Source organism: Balaenoptera acutorostrata, chromosome 3 (genome assembly GCF_949987535.1).
Source record: "Balaenoptera acutorostrata chromosome 3, mBalAcu1.1, whole genome shotgun sequence".
Classification (NCBI taxonomy): Eukaryota; Metazoa; Chordata; class Mammalia; order Artiodactyla; family Balaenopteridae; genus Balaenoptera; species Balaenoptera acutorostrata.
In genome coordinates this window covers 55,852,287-55,879,551 of record NC_080066.1, presented here as the reverse complement: position 1 = coordinate 55,879,551, position 27,265 = coordinate 55,852,287, and the positions used below count along the sequence as shown (strand labels likewise).

Below are 27,265 nucleotides of genomic sequence, written 5' to 3'. Positions count from 1 at the left end.
GTACATGTGCATGTTGGCCACGCTCCGCAAAGACCTCACGGAATGGAATACCCCTGTCTCAAGAGAATGGAAACCCGGTTCCACAGCAGCCAAGGCGGACTGGTTAGAGGCCAGTTCAGGCTGACTTTCCTATAGGATCCTCAGTTTTATTTTCTGAAGAGTCACTTGCCAGTAGAGTACTGCTGCCAAACATTTCTGTTCACTTTGGAGTCAAAATTTAAAAAGAAAAAATATAAAAGGAATCCCTGCTCTGTGGCCCCCCTAACCCCCACAGGGGCAACACCCCCAGAAGTGGCTCCCCTCTGTGTCAGGGCAGGGACACGGGTACTCAGTCACCAACATCAGCAGCTGCTTTCGGGACTGCGGGAGTCAGTGCAGCCTTTAAGGCAGGAACACAATCCCGGAGTCTTGGGCATCCCGCCCTCCCTCCCTCCCAATCCCTTCCCACTTTTTCTTCCCCCGCAGCAGCTCCTTATGTTATTCCTGCTCCACCTTTCCCAGTGGATCCCTTTATTTCTTCCTCTCTTTCTGCACCCTTTTCTCTTTGCTAATTCTATTCCCTTTCTAACTTCCTTCCAGAGGGCTGTCTGAACCAACTACCCCATAAGTGTGGTGGCAAAAGAAACACGCCCTGACCACAGAGGTGGCAGTGCCAACATCAAAGAAAGAAGCGTTTAAGGCTTATGGTGTGGGCTGAACTGCTGTAGACATCACTAACACAAGGCAACCAAGTGCAGACACATTTTATTAAACTCGTACCTACCGAGCCAAACACTAAGACATCCTCGGGGCCCTCGCAAACCCCACTTCCTCCAGGAAGTCTTCTTGGGCAGTGCAACCAGGGCTGACCATCCCCGCTATCCTCTCAGACAGCTATGTAATTAATTAGTGCCAACTATGTGCCAGGATCTCTCCTACATATATTCTAGGTATTGGCTCACGTGAGCTGGTCTCCATAGCAACCCTAGGAAATGGGTACCATCATCACCCTTGATTCACAGAGGAGGAGAGTGAGGGCAGAAGTCACTTGCAAAGAACCACACTTCTAGCAAGGCCATCTCTGTGAGCACCTGTCCCTCTGGCTCAGCTGTAAGCCCCTTAAAGACAAAGGCCAATGTTTCACCTTTGTGTCCACAGAACATCTGCAACTGGGCTTCATATGTGTAGATGATGCTGCTGACTTGAGGAACAAAAAGGAAAGGTATAAACTGCAATGCTCTTTAAGCTCTAAGATCTTATTATCTAAAACAGATGGGCACGAATGGGTACAGGACCAGAAACTGTGCACACTCACAGTCACTTGGGTGGAAATCACCTGTCTGCTCCCATTCAGCGGGGGGCGGGGGGGGGGGTCCTAGGAAACAGCTGAGGATAGGGGGCAGGCTTTGGGCAAACTGAAGGGGGAACACACAGCAGACCTGGTTAAAAGGGGAGCTGGCAGGAGGGAAGATGGGCAGGGGAGGGCTAAACTAGGTGATGATGCTCTCGGAAGAAAGAACCTGGCTGGGGGCACTGCCCTTGGGCAGTGTGGAGGTCAACAGGAGGGAGAAAGCTGATGGCACCAGTGTTCTCAGGCCTGGGCTCCAACTTCAGCAAGCGGCAGTACCAAACACAGAGGACAGCACCCATCCCAGAGTCTGATTCAGTTGGTAGGGGACAGGGCATTAGAATGTGCACCTCTAACAAGTTCCACGGTGATGCTGATAACTTCAGCAAGCGGCAGTACCAAACACAGAGGACAGCACCCATCCCAGAGTCTGATTCAGTTGGTGGGGGACAGGGCATTAGAATGTGAACCTCTAACAAGTTCCACGGTGATGCTGATAACTTCAGCAAGCGGCAGTACCAAACACAGAGGACAGCACCCATCCCAGAGTCTGATTCAGTTGGTGGGGGACAGGGCATTAGAATGTGAACCTCTAACAAGTTCCACGGTGATGCTGATGATGCTGGTCCAGGGACCACACTTTGAAAACCACTGCGCTAGGGAGTTCTAGCCATAACTTTAGCAGAAGTTGTTCCAGTGTTTCTGTGACATACCACCCTGATGTCTGTCATTATACCCCACATTTAGTCAAGTTAAAACTGGGTCTGCTTTGGTCTCTGATTTCCAACAGTATAGGTCCAGCTGCTTTCCAGAAAAGAGGTACCTTCCAGTTGCCGCTAGCCTTCCCTAATAGACTTCATTCTACTCTGTCTGCAAAAGAATAAACCAGCGGGAAGCAAGTTTGTTTTCCTGCGATGGCTGCAAACCAAAGCAGTAAAGGGGAAGTGGAGAAGAGGAAATATTCACCTAGGGAAGCAAATACACTCGGAAAAAGCACCTCTCCAGCTGATTCTGATATGGTCTCCCCAGGAGGGCTTCCCCCCACCCCACCCCCCGCCTACACAGCTAAGAAAGCTAGTTTGAATGGATTAATGTATACGGCAGTAAGACTCATTGTTTTATTAAAAACTCAGACATACTGAGATTTTTTTTTAATAAATTTATTTATAGATTTATTGATTTTTGGCTGCATTCGGTCTTCGTTGCTGCACGCGGGCTTTCTCTAGTTGCAGCGAGCGGGGGCTTTTCTTTGTTGCAGAGCACGGGCTCTAGGCACGCAGGCTTCAGTAGCTGTGGCACGTGGGCTCAGTAGCTGTGGCTCGCGGGCTCTAGAGCACAGGCTCAGTAGTTGTGGCGCATGGGCTTAGTTGCTGTGCATCATGTGGGATCTTCCCGGACCAGGGCTTGAACCCGTGTCCCCTGCACTGGCAGGCAGATTCTTATCCACTGCGCCGCCAGGGAAGTCCCATACTGAGATTTTTAACTTTAGTAAATCTCATTAGATATGAAATGGCCTTGAACTTTCAGAGAAATGGTGGTTTAGATAGGAATTATTCTGTCACATGGTTGCCCTTAAGCAAAAATTTATTGAGAGTAAGAAAATATGTAAAAGTACTAAGATGCTACTGGGTGGGGGTTGGGGGGCGGATAACGAATTAAAATAAGAAGAAGAAAGCTGCAGATAGCTAAGGCCAAATGGCCCAGGCATTTAACTCTGGTGGGCACATGTCAGAGAAGCATATAGGTCATCTTTGCTCTACATCCGGGTCGCATGTAGCCGGTCCCATGGGAAGGCCCTTTCGGGAAGTGTGTACTCCATCTGGGTCCAGTTTTCTTGAGGTTTGGCAGGTTCTCATTTGGCCTGATTCAGACAAAACAGAAACTCGGATACTCTGATTTTTCAATGTGAATCCAACATACTCAAATTGCTTATTACTCAGCAGTAAGAATCTCAGAGGCCTAACGAACACTTCGGAATGTACTCTTCATCTCACATCAGGTCACGTGCCTGTAAAAGGCAGGCACGAAACACAGTCCCAAGTAAGCTCAGCTCCTGCACAAGCCTCAGCTTCCTTCAGGAGCCAGAGCGAAGGTCCTGGACCTGGAGGTTCCAAACGGCCTGTGACAAATTCACATCCCCAGCAGAGCCACACCTGGGTTGGGTGACAACTTCCCAAGCCTCAGTGTGAAAGCCCAAGGTGGCCCTGGCTTGAACCAGATTTTAGAGCATCCCAACGACAGCCTCAGGGCTCGGATCTGTGCTCAAGGCCACCCTTCAATCTCCATTCTAGCACAAACAATATTTTTATTTTATTGAAGTATGATTGGTTAACAATGTTGTGTTAATTTCTGCTGTACAGCAAAGTGACTCAGTTATATGTATAAATACATTATTTTTCATATTCTTTTCCATTATGGTTTATCACAGGATATTGAATATAGTTCCCTGTGCTATACAATAGGACCTTGTTGTTTATCCATTCTATATATAATAGTTTGCATCTGCTAATCCCAAACTGCTAATCCATCCCTCCCCCCCAAATAATTTTATTAATCCAACAACAGGGATTGTTACTCAAACGCAGATCAAGTTTTGATTTTCTGCAGCTTTAAACACCTCTGCAATGGAGTCCCTTGTAGCCTCTTCAGGGAAGTGTCCCGCTGAGAGTTAAGGCTCTTGATTAATGATATTGCGTGTGGTACTTCCTTTAACCTATTTCCCCTGAGCAAATTGGGAAAGGGCGGGCATGTCTCCAAGATGTTGTTCTAGAAGTAGCCTTTCTCTATAGTTAGAAATCAAGGTCCTTACAGAGGCATTTCCTATTGAGAACTTCCTCACCTTTCCACAGGACTGCGAGACACCTGCCCCTGTTCTTATTTCCTGGGAGTGAATGTCTCTGGATGAAAGCTTGTTTATTTTAGGAACATCCCATGCAGTGTAGTGTTTCTGCGCAGTATCCATCTCTTGTAAATATGTTAAAAATGTGTATTTACATAGGTGTCAACTGTGACATAGCAATATGCTTTTATCCAAGACCAATTCTTTCTAGAAGACACTGGCTATCCCTCAGCATCCAGTTACAATCCTGATCTCAAAGGCAAAGGGCTGGGATATTCCCAGGACTGAGCCCGGGTTAATAAGAAACTCCAGGGTGTGTGCATTAGTGCATCCCTTCCAACATCATTATCTGAATTACTCATAACAATAAGATAAAAGGACATTAAGGGGGCTTCCCTGGTAGCGCAGCGGTTAAGAATCCGCCTGCCAATGCCAGGGACACAGGTTCGATCCCTGGTCCGGGAAGATCCCACATGCCATGGAGCAACTAAGCCTGTGTGCCACAACTACTGAGCCCATGTGCCACAACTACTGAAGCCCGCGTGCATAGAGCCTGTGCTCTGCAACAAGAGAAGCCACCGCAATGAGAAGCCCACGCGCTGCAAAGACAAGTAGCCCCTGCTTGCCACAACTAGAGAAAGCCTGTGCGCAGCAGCAAACACCCAACGCAGCCAAAAATAAATAAATTTATTTTTTTAAAAAAGGACATTATTAAGATAAAATTCTATGGGATATTTCCAGGCATTAATTTAAGCTAATATTCCCGAGTGTTTTATAGTTTCCTTATAACCAGAGAACTAAGTCACCTCAAAGTCAGGTATGGAATAACAGCAAGATTCTTCTATTTGCCCTTAATTACAGTTATTCACAAGGTATATATGCTTATACTCATACCCATAAGAGATGTTGTTACCCAAGCGCTTCATCTCTGCTGGGACGTGTAATGTCTGACACTACCACTCCCTGGGAAGAGTGGCAGCACATCTCTCCCCATCTTGCTGCAATGGCAGAGCAACATGAGGGAACAGGCACCCCTTCAGAGACCATGGTCCTGGCAGCCTCACAGTCCCACTGTCTGGGTCCTAGGAACATTGAATTTCTGTGTCTCCTTTTCATATTTAATAATTATAGTACTTAATAACAAAATGATCATTTTTAAACTTTTTGTTTTAAAATAATAATAGAGTCACAGGAAGTTGCAAAGAAATGTAGAGGGAGGGCCCATGCACCCTTCAGCCAGCCTCCCCCATGTTAACATCCTGCATTTCTGCATAACCAGAGTACAATATTGAAACAAAGAAACTGACAAGGGTATAAACTACAGAGCTTATGCAGATTTCACCAGCTTTAAGCGCACTTGTGTATGTATATGTGTACTTCTATGTGATTTTCCATGTGTAACCTCTTATAAACACCACATCAAGATACAGTACCCCCTCAATGCTACCTCTTTGTAGCCACACCCATCCTCCCCATCCCTAACCCCTGACAACCACTAATCTGTTCCATAATTACGTTATTTCACAAATGCTACGTAAATGGGATCATGCAGCATGTTTCATTCTGGAATCAGCTTTTTGCACTCAGTAAAATGTCCTTGAGGCCCATCCAAGTGGTTATGTAACAACAGTTCATTCCATTTTATTGCTGAGTAGCATTCCAAGGTGTGGATGGACCACAGTTTGTTTAACCATTCACCCGTTGAACACCTGGGTTGTTTCCAGCTTTGGGCTATTATGAATAAAGCTGCTGTGTACACTCGTGTACAGATTTCTGTGTGAAAATAAATCCTCATTTCTCTGGGGTAAAAGCCCAAGAGTACAGTTGGGTTCATAGAGAAATTCTATTTATGGTTTTAAAAGGATTATTTCCCAAAGTGGGTGTATTTTACAATCCCACAAGCAATACTTGAGACATCCAGTTTCTCTGCATCGTGGCAACATTTGGTGTTATCACCATTTTTGTTCTTGCCATTCTAGTGGATGTACAGTGATATCTCCTGGTGGTTTGAATTTGCATTTCTCTATTATCTAAGGATGCTTAACGTTTTCCATGTGCTTACTGCCACCTGCATATCTTCTACAGTGAAATGTCTCCTCATTTCTTGCTCATTTTCAAATTAGGTTTTTTTAATGTTCAATTTTTAGAGTTCTTTATATATTCTGAATACAAGCACTTTGTTGAGTATGTGATTTGCAAATATTCTCTCCCAGTCTGTAATCTGTCTTCTTTTTTTCTTAACAGGGTCTTTGTGCTCGCTTCGGCAGCACATATACTAAAATTGGAACGATACAGAGAAGATTAACAGGGTCTTTCCCACAGCAAATGTTCTTAATTTTGATGAGGTCCAATTTATCAACTTCTCCTTTTATGGATGATTCTTTTGGTATCAAATCTAAGAACTTTGTGCCTAGTCCTAGGTCCTGAAAAAAATTTTTCAAAATGTTTTCTTCTATAAGTTTTGTAGTTTTACATTTAAATCTATGATTTTTCTGGAGTAAATTTCTGTATGAGGTGTAAGGTTTAGGATTTTTTCCTTTCTTTCTTTCTTTTTTTTTCTTTTTGGGCCTCTAGATATTCAATTGCTCCTACACAATTTCTTAAAAGGCTATACATTCCTGCATTGAATTGTTTTTGGTTCTTTGCCAAAAATTAATTGGACATATTTGTGTGGGTTTATTTCTGAGTTCTCTATTCTGTTCCTTTGATATATGTGACTATCCTTTTGCCAATACCACACTATCTTGAATTCTGTAGCTCTACAGCAAGCATTAATATTGGGAAGTGATTCTTCCCATTTTATTCCTTTTCGTAACTGTCTTAGCTATTCTATGACCTGTGCTTTTCCACATAAATATCAGAATAAGCCTGCCTATGTCTACAAAAAGTTTGCTGAGATTTTGATAGGAATTGTGTTAAACTTAAGATAATTTTAGGGATAATTGACATCTCCATTACAATGCTTCCTCCAATCCATAAACATGGTATGTCTCCACATTTACCCTGATCTCTTTTCATTTCTTTCATCAGCACTTTGTAATTTTCCTCATGCAGATCTTGTATGAGCTTTATTAAATTTATATCTAAGTATTTTATTTTCTTTGGAGCAATTATAAATGGTAATGTGTTTATTTATTTATTTATTTATTTATTTATTTTTGGGTGTGTTGGGTCTTCGTTTCTGTGCGAGGGCTTTCTCCAGTTGTGGCGAGCGGGGGCCACTCTTCATCGCGGTGCGCGGGCCTCTTCACTGTTGCGGCCTCTCTCTGTTGCGGAGCATAGGCTCCAGACGCGCCGGCTCAGTAGTTGTGGCTCACGGGCCCAGTTGCTCTGCGGTATGTGGGATCTTCCCAGACCAGGGCTCGAACCCGTGTTCCCTGCGTTGGCAGGCAGATTCTCAACCACTGCGCCACCAGGGAAGCCCTGGTAATGTGTTTATGATTTCAGTTTCCACTTGTCCATGGTCAGTGTATAGAAATGCAATTGATTTGTATATGTTGATCTTGTATGCTGTAATCTTAATGAGCTCATTTATTAGCTCTAGGATTACTAGTTTTTTTTGTTTTTGTTTGGGTTTGGTTTGGCTTGGTTTTGGTGGTAGATTCCTTAGTATTTTCTTCATAGGTAATCATGTTTGCTGCAAATTAAGTTTTATTTTTTCTTTCCAACCTGTATGCATTTTGTTTCTTTTTCGTATCTTATTGCAGTGGCAAAAACTTCTAGTACTGTATCAAGTAAGAGTGATGAAGCTAACATTCTTGTCTGTTCTCATTCTTAGGAGGGGAGGCATCAGTCTTTCACCAGTAGTATGATGTTAACTCTGGGATTTTTGTACATGCAATAGGAAGGCACCTCCCTGGGTTGCCTTCCTCTGTGATGTGGGTGGGTGGGCAGACACCCCTGGGCCTGGGTCTCCTTATGCTACTGGGTGGAGAGCAGGGCACCCAGAGCTGTGCCAACACTGCTCCTACAGGAGCATCAGTGCCTGCTGGTGCCCTGTGTGGGATGGGGCTCTCCTAGGTCTCTGTTGGGCTTCCCCTTTGGCCACAGAGCCTTTTTTGTTTTTGTCTATACTTGCTGGCAGTTCTGGTTACAGGACTCTCCATGCCCAGGCTGGATGTACAAGGGAGGTAGAAAGGAGACCCAGAGAATTCACCGTGCTATCATACTTCAAGTTCTCAGGTCCCCAGCCAGTCTGCCTTCTTCTCTCAGCTTCCAGTGTTCTTTGACTGTTGTCTGTTGAATTATTTCCAGGATTTGGTTGTAGGGGAGGAGTTAGGAAAAGCGAATCTACACCATCTTGTTCTGGAACCAGGAAGTCTCTGTTTTTCAATTTTTCTACCATGTTTCAATGAACTGTGAGAAACTAAACCATCAGTTTACTTGTATTTTTGAGATATTTCTATAAGAAATGCATCATTTTCATATTGTGATAAATAGAATTTACATAATCTATATATATGATTAATGTCAGCAGTCTTTAAGGTCTCAGACACAAATGTCATCTCCGATTTTATAAGGTGTCTTTTACAGCTAGAACTCTGACTCTATTATCAAGTAGTTTTATTTAACTATTAAAATTGCCTTCCTCCACCATCCAGAATTTCAAAACCTAGTGTTCTAAACAGCTACAGGAGATGCCAACAATTTAAAGTTGGAGCGGAGGTACAAAATAAAACCGTGCAAACTCCTGTCTACCCGAGTCACTCCACACACCTCCCCACTCCCCCACCCCCGGTGCCAGACAGCAGGTGCGAACCCAAGGAGCAAAGGCTCATCCTCCACCCCTCATCGGCCCAAGGTGTGACTGGGGCATCTCAAGTCATTCCTCACCACTCAAACCCACATCAGTGTGCACAGAGGGTTCCAGGGGGCCACACCTCTGGGGATGTCAAACTTCAAAACAGAAAGCTGGAGACAGAAGGCAACTCTTCCATGTGAGCAGACAGAGATGCAATTAAACGGCAGGGAGTAGAATACCTTCTCTAAGAAACTGACTGAAATTTGCCTCTGCATAGACCGAATAGCTGATGTTCCCAACTCATTGCCTAGATTTGGTACAGAAAAGACATGCTTCTTTCTTGGGGGGGTGGGGGTGGGCGTGGCAGGTTGACACTTGCATCCCTTATGACAGCAAATGTGCACGTGCACACAGACACACACGTGTGTGCACCATCAGCTCTTTTAGGCACATATGAATGAAGACAGCTTCTTTCAACATCTTTCCCTAAGCCCTGACCCCGCAGATTTCCATCTACTCAGAATTCACCCCAGCCCTTTGAGGATGTTCAAGAAGAACTCATCCCCCAAATAAAGACAGATGCTGGGCCACCCACATGACACTCCCAGTGTTTGAACTCTCACAGTCAATCATGCCAAGCCCACAGCTCCTGCCACAGACCCCACTAGTTCCAGAAGCAATTTCTGGATGCTGTTTCTGGTTGATACCAGAAACTCTAAATTCACAAACACTCAACAGACACTGTCAGAAAGGGCTGGAGTCTCCTTTTCACTTTTCTCCACCTTCCCATGGCCTTAAAGCATAGTTTTGAAGTATTTGTCTAAAACAACAATATCCCCCTCTGCCAAAACCATGACAAACCCCACCACACTAGGAACTTTTGCTCAAGATAAATCAAGTGGAGATGACACCTTACTTTACTATCACTCCAAATAATATGAAGGAGCCAAAATGTGAGAAACAAATGACACAAGGCCACAAAGCACACAGGGATTAAAAAATGCCTTTGTCATACACTTTGATAGCATGTTTATTATTTCTCATTGGTTGTATGTCATAACATTTCAACTTGAATGCTTTCAAAAAGGGAGAGAATTTGCCATTCAGTGGAAATGACCTTGAGATAACAAATCCTGGAGTTTCTCTGTACATCCCACCTCTGGCCAGCTGGACCTTCTACAAACAGGAGGATTAATAAACTCCAACCTCAAGTTAAATTATGACGCAAATCAAAGGAACTTTTATGGGCCTGAACAAGGGTAATGAAGCTTAAGAAATATTTTTCTATACATCCACTTTCCTAATATATTCGTTTTTATGATGTCCTATTTTTAAAGGGATATATTAATTTCTCAGGTAATCAAAAGGGAAATAAGTAAAGTTGTTTTCCTTTAAAAACAATTTCTGTGTTCCTGAAAGCTTTCAAAATGTAGATAGAGTAAGAACTCACTTATTAGTAAAAGAAGGTTGAAAACCAGCCTCTTTCAGAAAGGGCTTCACGATCATGCAGTGAGAGTGATGGGCACAGCCCCACCTGTCCCCTCACCACGGCCCCCCGCCACTCCACGCACTCTGATTGGCGGGGAGCGGGGGACAGGGGTCCCTCCCTGTCCACACCTTGCCCATCCCGCAGGGCTGCAGGCAAGCGATGGGGCGGGCACATTGGCCCTGCTCCTGCAGCAAAGCCACCAGCACTGTAGACCTGCAGACTCACCCTCTGGGGACAGGCCTAGCCCCAACTGTAAAATGAGACGTGGAACAGGGGTGGGGCCATGCGGGCAGGGATGGTGTGACAGCCTCAGGGACATGGAATGATCTCAACTCCTCCCTGTCTTCAGTGACAGATTTTAGGTCCACTGGGCCCTCCCCATCTTCCTCCAATCACCAGTCACCACATGCCTCTGATTTGACCAAAAGGGACACAGCCCAGAACAAGGACCCCATCAAAAGGGTGGAAGTGACCCAGGAGAAAGCCCCAAATGCAGGGAGATGGTGGCACCTCCATCTGACGAGGTGGAACTCACCAAGCAAGACCTTGGCCGGGGATTCTCAGGAGCTGTAAGACACCCTGGGCTCTGACCGTGGGGAATCAAAGCGTGAACAAGGATGGAGACTCTGAACACCAGTAAGGATGACAGAGGCGAGAAAGGTGCCAAAGGCAGCGAAGACCAAGTCACACCTGCAGAACCGCGAAGTCAGCAGGTCCTTTCTCCTGCACGTGTGGGCATCAGGACATCCCAGTGATGCGGCAACAGTGACACCTGGTGCCTCCACCTGCGTGCACTGCAGTGAGCCGACAGCTGTGCCTGGGCAGCCAGTAAACAGAGCTGCCTCTGGACCCAAAGGAATCTCAAGCTCAAAGATAAAGGGCGGGATGATATCCAGGCAACAGGACCATGAGGGAGCACCTGACCCAGGCTAAGTTGACAGCAGTGCCCCCAAGTCTGCAGGTGTGTAGTTGGGGGAGACAGGTGTGGTTACGGATACATCGGCTGGGCTCCTGGAGACCTGTCTGTTGGCAGCACCACCTGAAGGTAAGGGGCTGAAGCAACCTCCTTAGTTCATGGGAGCCACACAAAAGCTAACGGTGGGGAAAGACCCCATAGTTCATGCTGCCTAGATGCACCCTGACTGTGCCATCCTGAATACATAGATACAGCCCCTGGAAACCAGGGCATCCAAATGAAATCCATGCAAAACATCCCCATAAAGGTCAAGCACAAGATACTCAAGCAAATACTTGTATACCCATGTTCATAGCAGCATTACTCACAACAGCCAAAAGGTGGAAGCAACCCAACAATGTCCATCACCAGCTGAATGAATGAACACAATGGGGTCTACACATACTCCCTGAATATCATTCAGCCTCAAAAAGGAAGGAAGTTCTGACACATGCTACAATACGGATGGACTTTGAGAACATTATGCTAAGTGAAATAAGTCAGACACAAAAGGACAAATTTGTATGATTTCACTCATGTGAGGTCAAAGAGACAGAGAGTAGACTGGTGGGTGCCCAGGGCTGGAGGAGGCAGGAATGAGTTGTTGTTTAATGTGGATAATTTCAGTTTGGGAAGATGAAAAAATTCTGCAGGTGATGCTGATGGTTGCACAACAATGTGAATGTAATTAACGCCACTGAACTGTACACTTACAAATGGTTAAATTGGTAAATGTTATGTGTATTTTACCACAATAAAAAGGTTTTAAGAGTAAAGCACAGGAAAGAGCACACTGGAGGGTAGGTGGCCAGTGTGCCCATGCGGCGTGGCTCAGGCTGCCCAGTGTGAACTGACAAGCCATCTGTGCCCAGAAAGTGGACATAGCCAGACACCCAGCATCTCACAGGCCACGACCACCAGACGGACCTCATGGCACACAGGGAAGGACCGTCCCTCTGTGAACAGTGGGCATTAGCGGTGCCTGAGGTTCTTTAAAGGTTCCTAAGTGGCCCTGGATAAATAAAAGAAATCCCGAGAATGAACTGGACTGTGCATCTGAACACACGCAACGCTCTCCAGTGAACTAAGATAAACAGAAGGCCACCTGAGGATGCTCCAGGGCATGCTCATACACAAAAACACACCATCACTGGGGTGCAGAAAAACATCACCACTTTTATTTGTAATTGCTATTTACCTTACTTTTAAATTCACTTATATATTCATGCATTGCATTACATGTCTATGATTTATACATAAATAAGTCCATCTTGAGCGCACACACACAAGTGCTTGTGACTTAGAAGGGTGTGAGATCAAAAAAGTTTGGAGATTACTGCTCAAATGAACCAGCTACACTGAAAAGAACATCCATTACAACATTTAAACTTTTCTAAAAAGCATACATGCTCTTGGTCATTAACCCTTGGTAAATTCTGGGCCCTGGCATGTGTAAGGATAACTATCTGGTTTCAGACACTTTCTCAAAAGCCTGAAATAATTAAACAGCTGTAGCCTTATCCGCACCCACACACAAGATGAAAATGGCCCTGGATACTCACGTAGGGTAGCACACGGCCAGCATGTGGCTGGTGGCCCTGGGTAGCGTCACCTGGGATCCCAGAGCCCAGAGCCATCTGTCCCACCCCCCAGGTGCACCCCCTCTGAGCCGAGACCTCCCTCTCTGGGCCACCATTTCCTGAGAGGGTCAATGAAGAATTTATCAGCACCTCCAGGGCTGGCTGTGAACTTCCCACACAAATTCATAAAATCTCTGAAAAGTATACAGTGCTAGAGACATGTATGATGTCTTATCACTAAATATTTCAACTGAAAAAACAAGTAAACACCTCTTTTCCACTCTACCATGTCCTCATGCCCCACTCAGCAAACGTGGAATTCTCAGGTATCATCAGCTGATTTCAAACAGCTACAGATGTTTTCAACTGAAACTAGATAAATCGATAGGAACACACAAAAGGCTATGGTTCAAGAACTTGGTATTTGTTTGTCAGATCCTCCCATCAACAGGGATGTGTTCATTTACTGTGGCTGCTGTAACAAATCACCACAACTCAGTGGCCTGAAACAACACAAAAGTGTTATCATACAGTTCTAGAGGTCAGGAGTCTGATATGGGTCTCGTGGGGACAAAACCGAAGTCTCGGCAGGGCTGTGCTCCTTCTGGAGGGTGTAGGAGACAGGGTTTCTTTGACTTTTCCAGCTCCCAGAGGCCACCCACACTCCGCAGGTTGGGAACCCTCCCTCCATCTTCACAGCCAACAACAGTCAGTTGAGTCCTTCAAACGTTGCATCTCCCTGCCCTCTCTTCCTCTACCTTTAAAGACTGGTGATGAGACTAAGGGCTCACCAGAATAATCCAAAATAATTTCCCCATCTCAAGGTCAGCTGATTAGCAACCTTAATTACATCTGTAACCAACCTTAATTCCCCTGTACCATGTAGCCTAACAGAGTCACAGATTCTGGGGATTAGGATGTGGGCATCTCTAGGGGGCTGTTATTCTACCAACAGGCATTCATTGTGTCACGACTCAGGTATCACAAGGATTAGTTCACTCATTAGATCAAAGATGCTGAGGCCCTGTCACAGCATCACAGCAGGGGCAGTGAGGACTGGCTGGTCCCAGAGATCAGGACAGGACAGAGCATATGGAGCAGAGGAAGGGCACAGACACCCAGGATACAGAGGAGGGACTCCTGCTCCAGGTATGAATGGCAGCAGGAGGGAGCGGTTAATAGGCCTTGGAGAAAAGGGCTGGGGATGGGGAGAGGGTGCTGGGGCGGAGGGGCTACAGGTGTGTGCCGCACAGCGGAGAGTAGGTGGCCCGGGACCTTGTGCACAGAGGTCCAGGGCTGCAGCTCAGCATGCAGGGTGCAGATGACATCGGGATTAATCAAGAGGTTCCAAGAGTCAAAGAAAAAGATGTAACATTTATAAACCGAAAAAGACAGCTCTGGTGGCAATGAGGAGGGGAGACCACAGGAGAGGTGCAGATGAAGCAGGAGTAGCTAAGTTAGGAGGTGAAGTCAGACACACAAGAAAGCTGAAGAGGGCCTGGGGTAGTAGCTGTGTGGAGACACATCTTAATGTAGGGTTACTGTTACTCAGGTGTGGGGAAGCCAACAGATCAGGAGACACTGCCAGTGAAAAGATAGTTTGTTTCTCAGTTCCCAGGAGGAGAGGCCACGGAGGAAGCACCACGGCAGTCAGGAGGCAGAGGAGTGGGGGGAAAACGTGGGCAAGAGACTTCACTGTGGTTTCCGTGGGAAGGACAGGGTGAGGCAGGGTAACCAGGCTCAGGAATAGTATCAGTAGGCTCTGGGACATAGGGGCTGTCCTCAGCTGTCTGCTACCTGGCCCTGAGGGTTTGGGGGCCCTGAGTGTGACAGCCTGATAAAAGGGTGTGTAGGGTGTGGGCTCTGGACTGGTTGGTTTGCATATGAAAGACACACTCACTGGCCAGTCCTTTGCTCTCTCTAGGAATTGGCTGGTCCTGGGAGGAGCCATCCACCCACAGGTGGCAAAGGCCAGATGTCAAAGCCTCTGAACAGAGGGCTTCCCGGTGGCGCAGTGGTTGAGAATCTGCCTGCCAATGCAGGGGACATGGGTTCGAGCACTGGTCTGGGAAGATCCCACATGCCGTGGAGTAACTAGGCCCGTGAGCCACAGTTACTGAGCCTGCGCGTCTGGAGCCTGTGCTCTGCAACAAGAGAGGCTATGATAGTGAGAGGCCTGCGCACCGCGATGAAGAGTGGCCCCCGCTTGCCGCAACTAGAGAAAGCCCTCGCACAGAAACGAAGACCCAACACAGCCATAAATAAATAAATTAATTAATTAATTAACTAAAAAAAAAAAAGCCTCTGAACACAGACAATTAAAAAACAAGGGCCTGGGGCTTCCCTGGTGGCGCAGTGGTTAAGAATCTGCCTGCCAATGCAGGGGACACGGGTTCGAGCCCTGGTCTGGGAAGATCCCACATGCCGCGGAGCAACTGAGCCCGTGCGCCACAACTACTGAGCCTGCGCGTCTGGAGCCTGTGCTCCGCAACAAGAGAGGCCGCGATAGTGAGAGAGGCCCGCGCACCGCGATGAAGAGTGGCCCCCACTTGCCGCAACTAGAGAAAGCCCTCGCACAGAAACGAAGACCCAACACAGCCAAAATAAATAAATAAATAAATTTAAAAACAAACAAACAAACAAAAAAACAAGGGCCTGAAGAAGCAGGGACTGACTTAAGATGTCACTGTATGCAGTGGTTGGGATCAGAGCCAAGAGTAACAGACATGGCGGTCCCTGCAGCAGCCCACCCCTCCTCCAGCCCTGCAGCACTGTGAAGGAATTCCCATTAAGTCACAGAAGATCAATGAGACAGAAAACAGGGTGAAAAGAAAGTAAGGCCAGAAGCAGGGCGGTTGCGGCGATCAGTGGGGAGTACCCACAGAACCAGGAAGACGCCCCTGCCATGGGGCAGCCACAGCCCCGGGACTCAGCCCCACCCTGATGCTCAGCTGATGTGAAGGAGTCCCGGGCCTGGCGCCCTGGCCTAGCGTCAAGCCTGTTAAAGAGGCAACACAGCAACCAGACCTCAACGTAATGAATCAAACTTTCCACCCCGCTTAAAAGCAATGATTTTTCTTTCCAAAAACAAAAAAACAAAAAACCACTGTAAGTGGAAAACGTTCCAATGCCAGTCTCAATATACCAGGAACAGTTGCACACATCTGATTTGACTAAAGTCTGTCACGGCAAAATAAATAAAGAAAGTAAAAGAATGAGGATGATAACTGCAATATGGAATGCTAGGGCCTAGGCTGCTACCAATTAGTCATGAGAAACAAGACACATCTACTAAACTATCGTGCCGTTTAGCACAAGTACTCTTTTATAAAATAAATACATGCTGTGTGTATCCTGAGGTTGTTAAATGAAGAGGGAACAAATCACTTGCACACGTTTAAAGATGGCTTGTTTGTTCAGAGACAAAAGCTGAGAGCATCCCAAGAGAAACGCTGCCTCCCTCCCAACAACCCACTCTCTTCCTGCCGTGTCTTTTTGCCTCAGATCGCTCTGAGCTTTCTGAGTCAACAGATTTCCTGAGCCACTGGTCCTGAAGATGACCGGGATAGAGAAAGTGGATGGATTTTGTAACTGAAATGAAAATGATTTCCAACTTGGCCAAGGGCAAGGGGAGAGGCCCCATCTGTGTGTCCGCCCGGGCGCTGGAGAGAACAGCACTAGACTGGGAGGTGGCCGCACCCTGAGTAATCCCGGGGCACCCTCCTCCGCCCACTCACCGTCTGGAGAAGACCCTGCATCTGGGCACCACCCGAAGGAGGCTGGCAGGACACGAAGCCAGGGCGGCTCAGGTGGGATCCACCTGCATGCGCCACGCCCGCGTCCCCATCTGCAGCTGACCCATGGGGCAGATGCCGCCAAGAGCCCCAAGGTCACATCTGACAAAGGAGAGAAATTGGAACCAAAACTGAACTCTCCTGAACTTGGTTTTCTTTAGCTGTCATGGAAGCACACAGAAACACAGGGCGGGACAGAAGAGCAGTGAAAAGCGCCTGGTGACAGCTTGGGCTTCCTCCCATTCCGTTAACCCCTCAGATACTAGAGTCCTTTAGGAGCAGAAATTTCCATCAGAAAAGCACTGATGGGACTTCCCTGGTGGTCCAGTGGGTAAGACTCTGAGCTCCCAATGCAGGGGTCCCGGGTTCGATCCCTGGTCAGGGGAACTGGATCTCACATGCATGCAGCAACTAAGAGTTCACATGCTGCAACTAAGGAGTCCGCATGCTGCAACTAAGCTCCAGTGCAGCCAAAATAAGTAAATAAATATTAAAAAAAAGAAAAGAAGAAGAAAAATTAAGGCAGATCCTGAGCTGACGGGACGTTCCTACTCTTCTAAGCTCTGGAATCTCAGAAGGGCCATGAAGTCCTCTTCTGAGGAGCGCTGCACGCAGGTCACTCCTGGAGGAAGCCACCCTGGCTGCTCAAGACTTGTTCTCCTTTTGAAAACCAAGGACCTACTGTAGGTTGTTGTTGCAAATAGGTCAATGAATTTAACTCATTGATATTTTTAAAACCAAAGAAAAAAAATGATTTTACCACATCCAATGGATTTATAAAACTCACCACACTGCTTTCTAATTATTAATCTAAACAAATAATGCCTTAATGTCACCATGTCCCTGTAGTGCTTCTCCAGTGAAGTGCATTTCTAAGAAGATACTTGAGCCACCAGGAGCATCCCGAGATTATCAGGGGTCCATGAGATTAGCAACGGGAGTCCGCAAGCTACTTTCAATATTTCAAAATGCTTTCAAAAGCAGTCCATTTACCCAGGGTAAAACTACACAGGCTAATGACAAAGGTCTTTGTTTTAGCTAAAAGTATATCTACTTCAACTTGTATGTCGGGGGCAATGTATACAAACTGTACTCTGGGAAAATGCAAAACAAGTAAACATAGAAAGCCAAGCTAAGTGTATTCTAAAAAAGCAAAGATCAAAATAGCTTCTCCATTTTTCCTGTGAATTCTTTCAGTGCATTATATATAGCAAGGTAAGTCTTGTACAAATAAGTACAATGGGCTCCCTTGTTAAGGGAATTCAACAAGAAGCTGGACCACCCCACTGTAAAGGGCAGAACCCTAGCAGACACACAGCCCTCTCTCAATCTTCCCAAGTCAAGGAATCCAGAAACGTGGATAAGCTTTGTCTTTAAAATGTCTTCCAAAAGTGCTTTTCAATGAGGGCTTGACTGGTCTTGGGGACAGGGGCGTTCTTTATGGGGTGGCACTATCCAGAACTACGCAAGAGCATCACATACCATTCAGCACCCTGGTCCAGGTGCACCAAGTCCTAGGAAGGCTGGCAGTCACTGTGATAACTGAATATTTGCAAACACACCTAGAGGCAGTACTGCCCCCACAGATGAGACACCTGACTCCTTCCAGAAAAGGTGAAACCTGCAGAGTAGCTGATCACCATAATGAATGACCATCAGATGAAGGTCCAGCCAGACCACAGCATGGGAGAACAAAACAGACATATTGGGCTTCTCAGGCCACTGAAAGCTTTCAAAGAATTGTGTCAAAAATAATAAGGCCACTAATCAACTAAAATGGACAAAAAACCTGAATAGACATTTTCCCAAAGAAGATATGCAAATAGCCAACAGGTACACAAAAAGGTGCTCAACATCACTAACCATCAGGGAAACGCAAATCGAAACCACTATGAGAGGGGCTTCCCTGGTGGTGCAGTGGTTAAGAATCCGCCTGCCAATGCAGGGGACACGGGTTCGAGCCCTGGTCCAGGAAGATCCCACATGCCACAGAGCAACTAAGCCTGTGTGTCACAACTACTGAGCCTGTGCTCTGGAGCCTGCGAGCCACAACTACTGAGCCCACACGCCGCAACTACTGAAGCCCACGCACCTAGAGCCCGTGCTCCGCAACAAGAGAAGCCACTGCAGTGAGAAGCCCATGCACCGCCATGAAGAGTAGCCCTGCTCACCACAACTAGAGAAAGCCCACATGCAGCAACGAAGACCCAACACAGCCAAAAATAAAAAATATATAAATAAAATTTTTTTAAAAAAAGAAAAATCAATGTAACACATTATATTAATTTAATAAAGGACAAAAGCCACATGATCATGTCAATAGATGAAGAAAAAGCATTTAACAAAATCCAACACTCTTTCTGGATTTTAAAAAATAAAATTAAAAAAAAAAAAACCTCAACAAAGTCAACAAAGAATAGAAAGGAACTTTCTCTGATAATGGCATCCATAAGAAAGCCACAGCTAGCATCACACTTAATGGTGAAAGACTGAATGTTTTCACCCTTAGATCAGGAGCAAGACATGATCATATACAGAAAATCCTAAGGAATCCACAAAACAAGTATTAGGTCTAATAAATGAGTTAGCAAGGGGGCAGGATACAAGATCAGTACCCGAAGGACTGACCAATACTTGTTACTGCATTAATGGAAAAACCATTTCAATCTGAATAAAAATGTAGTTTAATTTAATAGGTTTGTGCTAATGTTAATTTCTTAGTTTTGACAACTGGAGTACAGCTAAGTAAAATGTTAAAATTAGAGGAAGGTTGGTTAGGGGTATACTATTTTTGCAACTTTTCTATAAAGTCTAAAATTATTTCAAAATAAAAAGTTTAAACAGTTTAGAAAACCAATTAGTTCCAATTGGAAGATGCTAGTGATCCAAATCAAGCATTTCTCTCTCTTTCCTATATGAGTTGTACCACTGGGAAACCAGGCAATAGATGAGGGGAAGAATTTTTTTATGAAAGTATTCCCAATAATAAATGAAAGAATTAGACCACCATCATTTCACAACCACTAGCAAATAAATGGATGTAGGCAATGATCATCATGGCTGCTAACATCACAAAAAGATGGACCAAGGAACTTTATGTTCCTCCTCATGGAAGTGCACCACCTACGCTTGTGGTTTTGACCAAAAAAAAAAAAAAAAAATCAAACCTGAACCTGATGAAACTCTGATAAAGCATTGAGACTCACCTACCACTTCACAGGAATTACAGTAGAAAGAAATATGTTACATGATCCACAGGAAAGGAATCAGCAATATTCAAGCTATGCGAAACCCTCCAGGACAAATAACTCAGTTTCTTCAAATATATTTTGCAAGGGGAAAAATAAATAAAACAAATTGCAAGGGGTAAAAAGAGAGAGAGAGAGAGGGAGAAAGGGAATTTTAAAGGAGGAAATCAAAAGAGTAAAGGAGCCCTAAAAGACAGATCAGCCAATTGCAATGAGGCCACCTTATCTGGATCTGATTCAAACACACAAATTGAAAAAAAAATATGGCATTTATGAGACAAGTGGAAATTTGAACATTGATTGGGTATTTAATAATATTAGGAATTAATATTAATTCTTTATAATACTGGTATTGTAGTTTAGGTTTTTAAATAGTTGTTGATTTTCTAAAGATAAATGCTGAAACATTACAGAAGAAATGTCCTGATGTCTGGGATGTGCTTCAAAATAAAAGGGGGTGAGGGAGTGAGGGCAATATGGATAAACAATGTTGCCATGAGGTGCTAACTGTTAAACTAGGTGATGGAGACACAGAGGTTCCCTATCTGTGCACTGCTCTTTATCTGTGTAAATAGAATGCAACTGGAAATCAATAACAATGAAATTTGGGGAAGTCAGCAATATATGGAAATTAAAACATTCCTAAATAAAATGGGTCAAAGAAATCACCAGGGAAATTAGAAAATACTCTGAGATAAATAAAATATTGAAGGTTTTGTCTTTTGGGTTTTTTTTAAATGAAGCATACTGCTCTAGGAGGTGGAGATGACAAGTACAAGAAAACTACAAACATGGAGTCGGAGCAGGATGACTCTGGGCTCAAGCCATGGCACTGTCATCTCCTAATAGGGAGCCCCTAAGGCAGCTATCAAGCCCTGAAGCTCAGTTTCCTCATCTGTGAAATGGGGATGTGAAAATAGGACCATCAGGAGATGTTAAGATGGAACTGTGCACTAAGACACTTGGCTCATATTAACAAGTATAAAAAGAACCTTCCCATGAACAAGACTAACTCCTGAGGGCAACCAAGTTTTTAGGGAAAGATAGGTTCTTTTTCTATAACTGGACCCTATTTATGACTCATGAAAGGTATCAAAAGAAAAATTAGTTCAAAAAACCATGTGAATGGCAATGTCCAAATATTATTCCTCAAGTATCCCCCAACCTAGCACACCAGAGGGATGTCCCTGCTTAAAGAAGACTTGCATTGTCCTGATATGTCCCTGTCCCCTGGGTCTTGCGCTGGTACCTCTGCTTCTTCAAATCTTTTACTCCAAATAAGACAAAGATGCTGTGCTTCCCAGGGGCAAAATGTTTCTGCTGCTGGTGAGGAAGAGACTGGGCTCTCCAGGAAAGGGAGGAAAGGAGGACCAAGACAAGATAAATGGACAGAAACAAAAGGAGAACTTTGTCAGGTCCCATTTCAGGCTCTTCTGAAAAAACAAATCATGAAGCCCAGGGTAAGCAAATTGGACAGATAACCCTGATGAGCTGGGGAAACAAAGCGAGACTCAAAGGAAAGGGAAGAGACAAATATCAGAGTAATTCCAAGATAAGCATTAGAGTACGCCCTGACTACCTGTTTTCCCAAAAGATGGTGGAAAGACACCAAGATGCCATACTCAAATCCAAGAACAGAGCCCCCAAAGCCCAAAAGATTCAGGGAAAAGTCATCTTGGGTTAATTCATGCAGAAATGCTGCTGTTTCCATCATCCTAGAGACAGACACTGAAAGGTGCCTGTGTTTGAGTTATCTCAAAGCGTATGGAAGCAAAAGGGAAAAAACATTACACAAGAACCCAGGCAGGGTTTGGGCAGAGGGTGGGGAGCCCATAGCACAAGGGTGCCAAACTCTCCCAGGGCCATAGGATCAGGGCCAGAAGGGGCACGTGGACCTGGGGCCAGTACCCCACTTGACTAGTTAGGAAATGGAGTGCAGGTGAGGCAGGGGGGCTTGTGCAGAGTCTCGGCCAGGCAGGACCCCCACCTCAAGCTGTGCCACTCTGAGGCTCATTCCATTTCTGGCAGCAAGGGCGAGGTTTCTGGTTTTAACGTGTTACACCCCCGCCCTGTGGTTGAAGAGGTGGATGAGTGCTTGGACCCCTGCTTCCGCCCTTCACCTCTCTTGGGCAAATCCCCTTCCAGGAATGTTTCTTCTTAAATTTCCCCCCAGCTCCTCCTCTGATAACCATGCTCTGCTTTCCCACCACCAGAACCGCCACTCTCTGGGCTGGCTCTGCACTCCTGTCCCCTCTCCTCTGTCAGTCCCACCTGCCTTGGGACCTGTGGTCATTCGCTGCCCCCTTCATCCCAGCCCCTGGTGGCGCCTGCCCTGTCCCAGCTGGATGCTCGCTTGGTACTGGAGGTGGATGCCTGCCAGCTAAAGTGAACTCCAAGCCCCCCAGCAACAGAAACCTGAGGTCACATTGGGAGGGAAGGGGGACAGAACTCAGTCATCCCCTTTCTTTCCACCTGTGCCCAGAAGGAGGTGGCTTCTCCAGCCAACTGTCACCAACACCAGGGAGGTCTACGTGACCAGAAAGGGCTTCCATGCCTCCCCCATTGCACTAGCCCACAGCCGAGTGATGCTCAGACTGACTTTCCCCCAGGGTGGGGGCCACAGGCAGGACCTGAACCCCCAGGATCACCCACTGCGCTCTTATCCTGCTGGCTCAGGAGGGTTTTCCTAAACACAGCCTGAAATCCAGGAGGTGATACCGTGGGCTCAGGCCGTGGAAATAGGACCTCCACTCAGGTTTGTTCGTGCAAACCAAGCCGTGATGTGGACACCAGCTCTCCCACCTCCAGAGGCTCAGCAGCCCAGGGGTGGGGGGAGGAGAACCTGGGAACCTGCACTTCCAGCAAGCCTGATGGGGGATTCTCACAGAGAGGGGACCCAAGGACTCCGTTACGGGGACACACCACATAAATAACGGTACAAATCATTGATGCACTGCACGCTCCAGTCAGAACACAGAGAAGCAACCCTCCAGAGACACTGTCAACAGGTCAGGCTTCCACAACTAAAGTCTGCTCTCACTCTGCATTTACATGCACTTGACTGAAGCCCCATTTCACAGCCACCAGAGCAGTGACACAACACAGGACAGACCCTGACTGTGCACCACTGTGGGGCCACTGCCTCTGTAGTCACCAAAGGCCTTGAACGAACTCTGGCCTGACATAAAATGTCATTTCCCAGGCTTCTCTGGCCAGCCTCAGTGCCAGCTCTCTGAGATCCTGACTTCAAGGCCATACACGTCCCTGTGCACAGGTTAAGACCTGGTTGCAGTCTCAGGGGGCCCTGACTCTGTCACGTGAGCCACGCTCCCTGGTCCTCAGACTCGTGCGCTCTGCAGGGAGTCTCCTGAGCTGCCTCTCTGGGCTAGCAGCCCCACCCAGGACCCCCACGGACATGCCCCACGGTGCAATCGGTCCCCACGGTAAGCTCCAGGTGAAACCCAGACTCTCCCTTCTCCAGAGACTGGCCTGGGTCTGGCTCAGTGAGGAAGAGCTCAGGGTGTTGGTTTGAGCTGATGGGCAACAGCAGCAAGGCAGCCACATGCAGCGTGGAATGCAATCGGAGGACGGGGAGGACTCAGACATCCACAGGACTCAAAGCCTAGGCCGGAAAACACCCATCCCAGACTTTCTGGGCCCAGAGAAGTTTGACCTGGCTTCTGAAAAGGGATGGCTCTCCTCCAGACAGGCCTCCTCTCCACACACAGCTGCCACCATCTCACACCCACGGAGCCTCCCCAGGAAGAAGGCCAATTCTCTCCCCAGGAAAGCATTCAAGGAATTTGACTTGGGAACTGAGAGGTTCTGGGGAACTCCTCCTGAAAGCACCATTATCCCCAAGGCCTTGCCCCCAAGGACTGTACCCAGCTTTTGAGAACCTAGGTCAGGTCAGGGCAGAAGGGGAAGAGAATGCGGACGGGTGGGTCCACGAGGAAGATGAAGGTTTCAGAATCCCATGAAGCATTCCAAGGCCATGGAGTCCAGAGATTGCTTTGGGGTTCCACTCTGAGTTTTCTCATGGGCATGTTGGGGGTGATGGTTGTTTTAAGGGTTAATTGACTTCATGGGTCGAAAGCACTTTGTCAGCTGAAAATAAACTGTTTCTTGAGGCCTAAGTATTCCTAAAAAGGAGGCTACAGGAGCTACCAGCTGAGTAGTAACAAGAAGTGATACATGTGTAAAGACTAAAACCTGGAGCCCCATTGGGGTCATGGTGAGCAGAACAGACTGGAGTGCTGGAACGGGGGACCCTGAGGACATCTGCGTAAGGATGCCCCCTCCCTTCTTGACTTCAGGAGCCTGGGGAACAGAAGCCAGGAAACCCCACAGCCCTTTCTATCAATGTCATGCTTGCTGACTGGACAACGGGTACCCCTTGATGGCAAGCAGGCAGCATTACTCAAAAGTGGGTCATGATATAAGCATCACCTCTGTGCTAATTAAATACACAGATTCCTGGGCCCAATCCCAGATGAGCCTATCAGATGTGTTGGGGACTGGAGCCTGAGAATTGTTAAATTGTTTATTCTTAAATTCAAGTTGTTAAATTGTTATTTTTAATAAGCTCCTCAGGCTGATTCTTATATAAATTTAAGAAGCACAAGCACCAGAATATTGTAAAAGCTGTAAAGTCGGGAAGACCTGGGTCAAATTCTAATGCTACTACATAGCAGCTGTGTGGCTTTGGGCAAGCTACTTAACCTCTCTGAACTTCTGTTTATTCATTTGTAAAATAAGTATAAGGCACAATCAGTGCTGCTGGGAGGGTCAGAGATACTCAAAGGCATTCATGGTCTTCGTCTAAACTATCCTAAGAGGCAGGAATAACCATGGCCCACTGAGAGTACAAGGGGCTTCCTGGAGTCCGCTCACATGTGATGGTGGCTGAACAAGGCTAATGTCCTTCACCTCAGAGGCCCATATCAGCCCCTACACCAAGACTCAAGCAAAGACAACAGGAGGGAAAGATGGGCTGAGCTCTGGATGGAGGCCAAGACCATCTGCCTTCCTGAGGGGTGCGGTCTTGAGGTGGACTCCACTACTAGACACAGCTCCAAGATGGGTATGCAGCCAAGTGGCTCTCTTGGGGTGGGGAGTGTAAAGAGAGAAGAGACAGAAGCATCCCAGACAGGTCCCGCCTGAGGATCCAAAACTTTAGAGAGGTGCAGGGAGAGAGAAGGAGCAGAAGGAGCCCAGAGGAAGTACATTCCTTGGTACTAACTGTGGACAGGACTTGAAAAAACCCTCAAAGCCTCAGTCTTTCCATCTGGAAACTGGGGTTAATTTTTAAAAAACTAAACAGTCAACTATGGGATGGCACCTAGCTGGGTGGCCTGCTCACAGCTCACGTCAATGGATGGACGCCTGTGTTACTACTCCTGCCCTTTTAACTGGTCTCTGCCTGGCATGTCAGAACTTGGCGGCAGTTTCACTCTGTTGCCCCAAGACGAAATGTTATCTAAGACCGAGCTTTACATTCATTCCTGTGTAGGTTGTTAAAGTCGTTCAACATCCTGGCGCTTGGAGCCTGGCTGAAGATTGAGGCTGGGACTTCAGGCTGGGGCGCCCGGGAATAGATTTCCCTCCTTTTTACTTATAAGGCAGGAGCGGCTGGGAATGAGGACGCCCAGCTGCCTCTGGATTCCAGCCCTGGGATCCCTAGGCTCAGAAGCGGCGTCTGAGTGACAATCAAGGACAGGGTACCCCTGCAACCCGACATCTACGGTTTCTTGTTCTCCGCGACCCGAGTCGCAGAGTCCCGGCTCGGCCCCCGGCCCCTCGAGGCCCGGCCCTCCGCCCAGAGTTGAGCCGCTCTCTCCGGGCCTCCCCACCCCGTGCCACTCACGCCGCGCCCAACGCCAAGTTTCCGAGAGCGCCCCGGCCCTGCGCGGACCCAGCGCCGCCCCGCCGCTCCGCTCACCTGCTGAAGACGAGGCAGCCCAGGTGGTTGATCTCTTGGTCGGAGCGGTGACGGCTGTAGTCCTCCCACAGGTCCTTGAAGGCCGTGACCGCCAGGATGAAGAGCACAGGCGCCAGTGCCAGGCCGGGCTGAAAGGCGTTCACGGCCGGCACGAAGTTGAGCAGCGCGATGAAGACGAAGTACACGTTGGCCAGGCGATGGAACTGCTCGAACAGGTTCTTGGGCAGGAAGGACAGCAGAGTGTACTTGGTGGTCTTGAGCCGGTTGTCGGCCAGGTGCTGGGAGCCCCCGCACCGCCGCCGCCGCCGCGCGCCCTTGGCCGCGCTCGCCGCGGGGTCTTCGGCGCCCGGGGGTGGCAGCAGGTTGGAGCGCACCGTGCGCGTCCTGACCTCCCTGCGCCGCCGCCGCCGCCGCCGCCGCCGTCCCGGGGGCCCGGGCTCCTCAGCCGCCGCCGGCTCCCGCTCCATGGTCGCGTGTCGCCGCGCCCGGCTCCTCCGCCGCTCGCGCCCGCCCGCGCCAGCCTCCTAGGTGATCATCGCCGGCTGCCCGGCGCGGCGGCGCGGACTCCCCGCCTGCGGGACGCACAGAGACGCGGTTAGCGGCCGCCCCGCCCAGCCCAGCCCAGACCAGACCGCCCCCCCGCCGTCGGGGCCGGGCGCCGCACAGAGACCCCTTGTCCTCGCACCCTCCCGGGCCTTTCCGCCCCGGCGGCTCCCGGCCCCGCCCCGCGCCGCGCCCAGCGTGGGACACCGCGGAGAGCGGGAAACGAAAAGCCGAGCTGGAAACTTTAGAGCGGCTTAGTTTCGTTTCCCAGAAGCATCAGTTCGGTCCCAGCACATTGCAAACGCGCCCGCCACCGGAGGAGAGAGGAGGCGGCAGAGTGTGGGAGGAAAGGACCGCAGCCCCCCTAGGCTGGCGGGCTCTTCCCGAGTCCGTGCAGGAGGCTGCGAGCCTCCTGGAATCAACTGGAATCAAAATTCAAATGAACCAGGGCATACCAATGCTCCGATTTTTATGTCTTATTTACCAAGGACATCTGCTCCTGGGACCCCAAGAGGATTCTTAGTTGCCTCTACACTCTTCCTTACCCTGCCCTTTCAGATTCACTTCTTGGGTGAACTAGACTTTGAACTTTCATGATCATCACTGCCTTTCCTTACTTCCCTAAATAGGAATTTTTTTTTTCTTTTTTTCCCCTTAATTGAAGGGAGGAATATTTCGCTAAGCAAAGGCAGGCTTTGGTTTGCTCTATTTCCGTCGATTTTTCTCTCTGGTAAACCCTGAGGGCCAAAATATACCTTGTGTGCTCTGGTTCTGAAGTGGCCTCTATGACCCAGACGGTGACGGGGCG

General features: G+C 47.6%; 1 protein-coding gene and 1 non-coding gene across 2 annotated transcripts in view; one reads left to right on the top strand and one right to left on the bottom strand.

The window, feature by feature from the left end:
* ATP10A (ATPase phospholipid transporting 10A (putative)) overlaps nt 1–26,628 on the bottom strand; it is a 181,854-nt gene extending 155,226 nt beyond the window's left edge. Inside the window, 1 exon segment of the mRNA XM_007179130.2 lies at nt 25,915–26,628. Within this exon segment, the coding sequence (XP_007179192.2) occupies nt 25,915–26,381 (467 nt within the window). The 5' untranslated portion in view covers nt 26,382–26,628.
* Nucleotides 6,418–6,523, top strand: LOC114237567 (U6 spliceosomal RNA). The gene has a single exon (XR_003623100.1). It is a non-coding gene; the product is annotated as a U6 spliceosomal RNA (small nuclear RNA).
* Nucleotides 26,629–27,265: the final 637 nt, after the last annotated feature.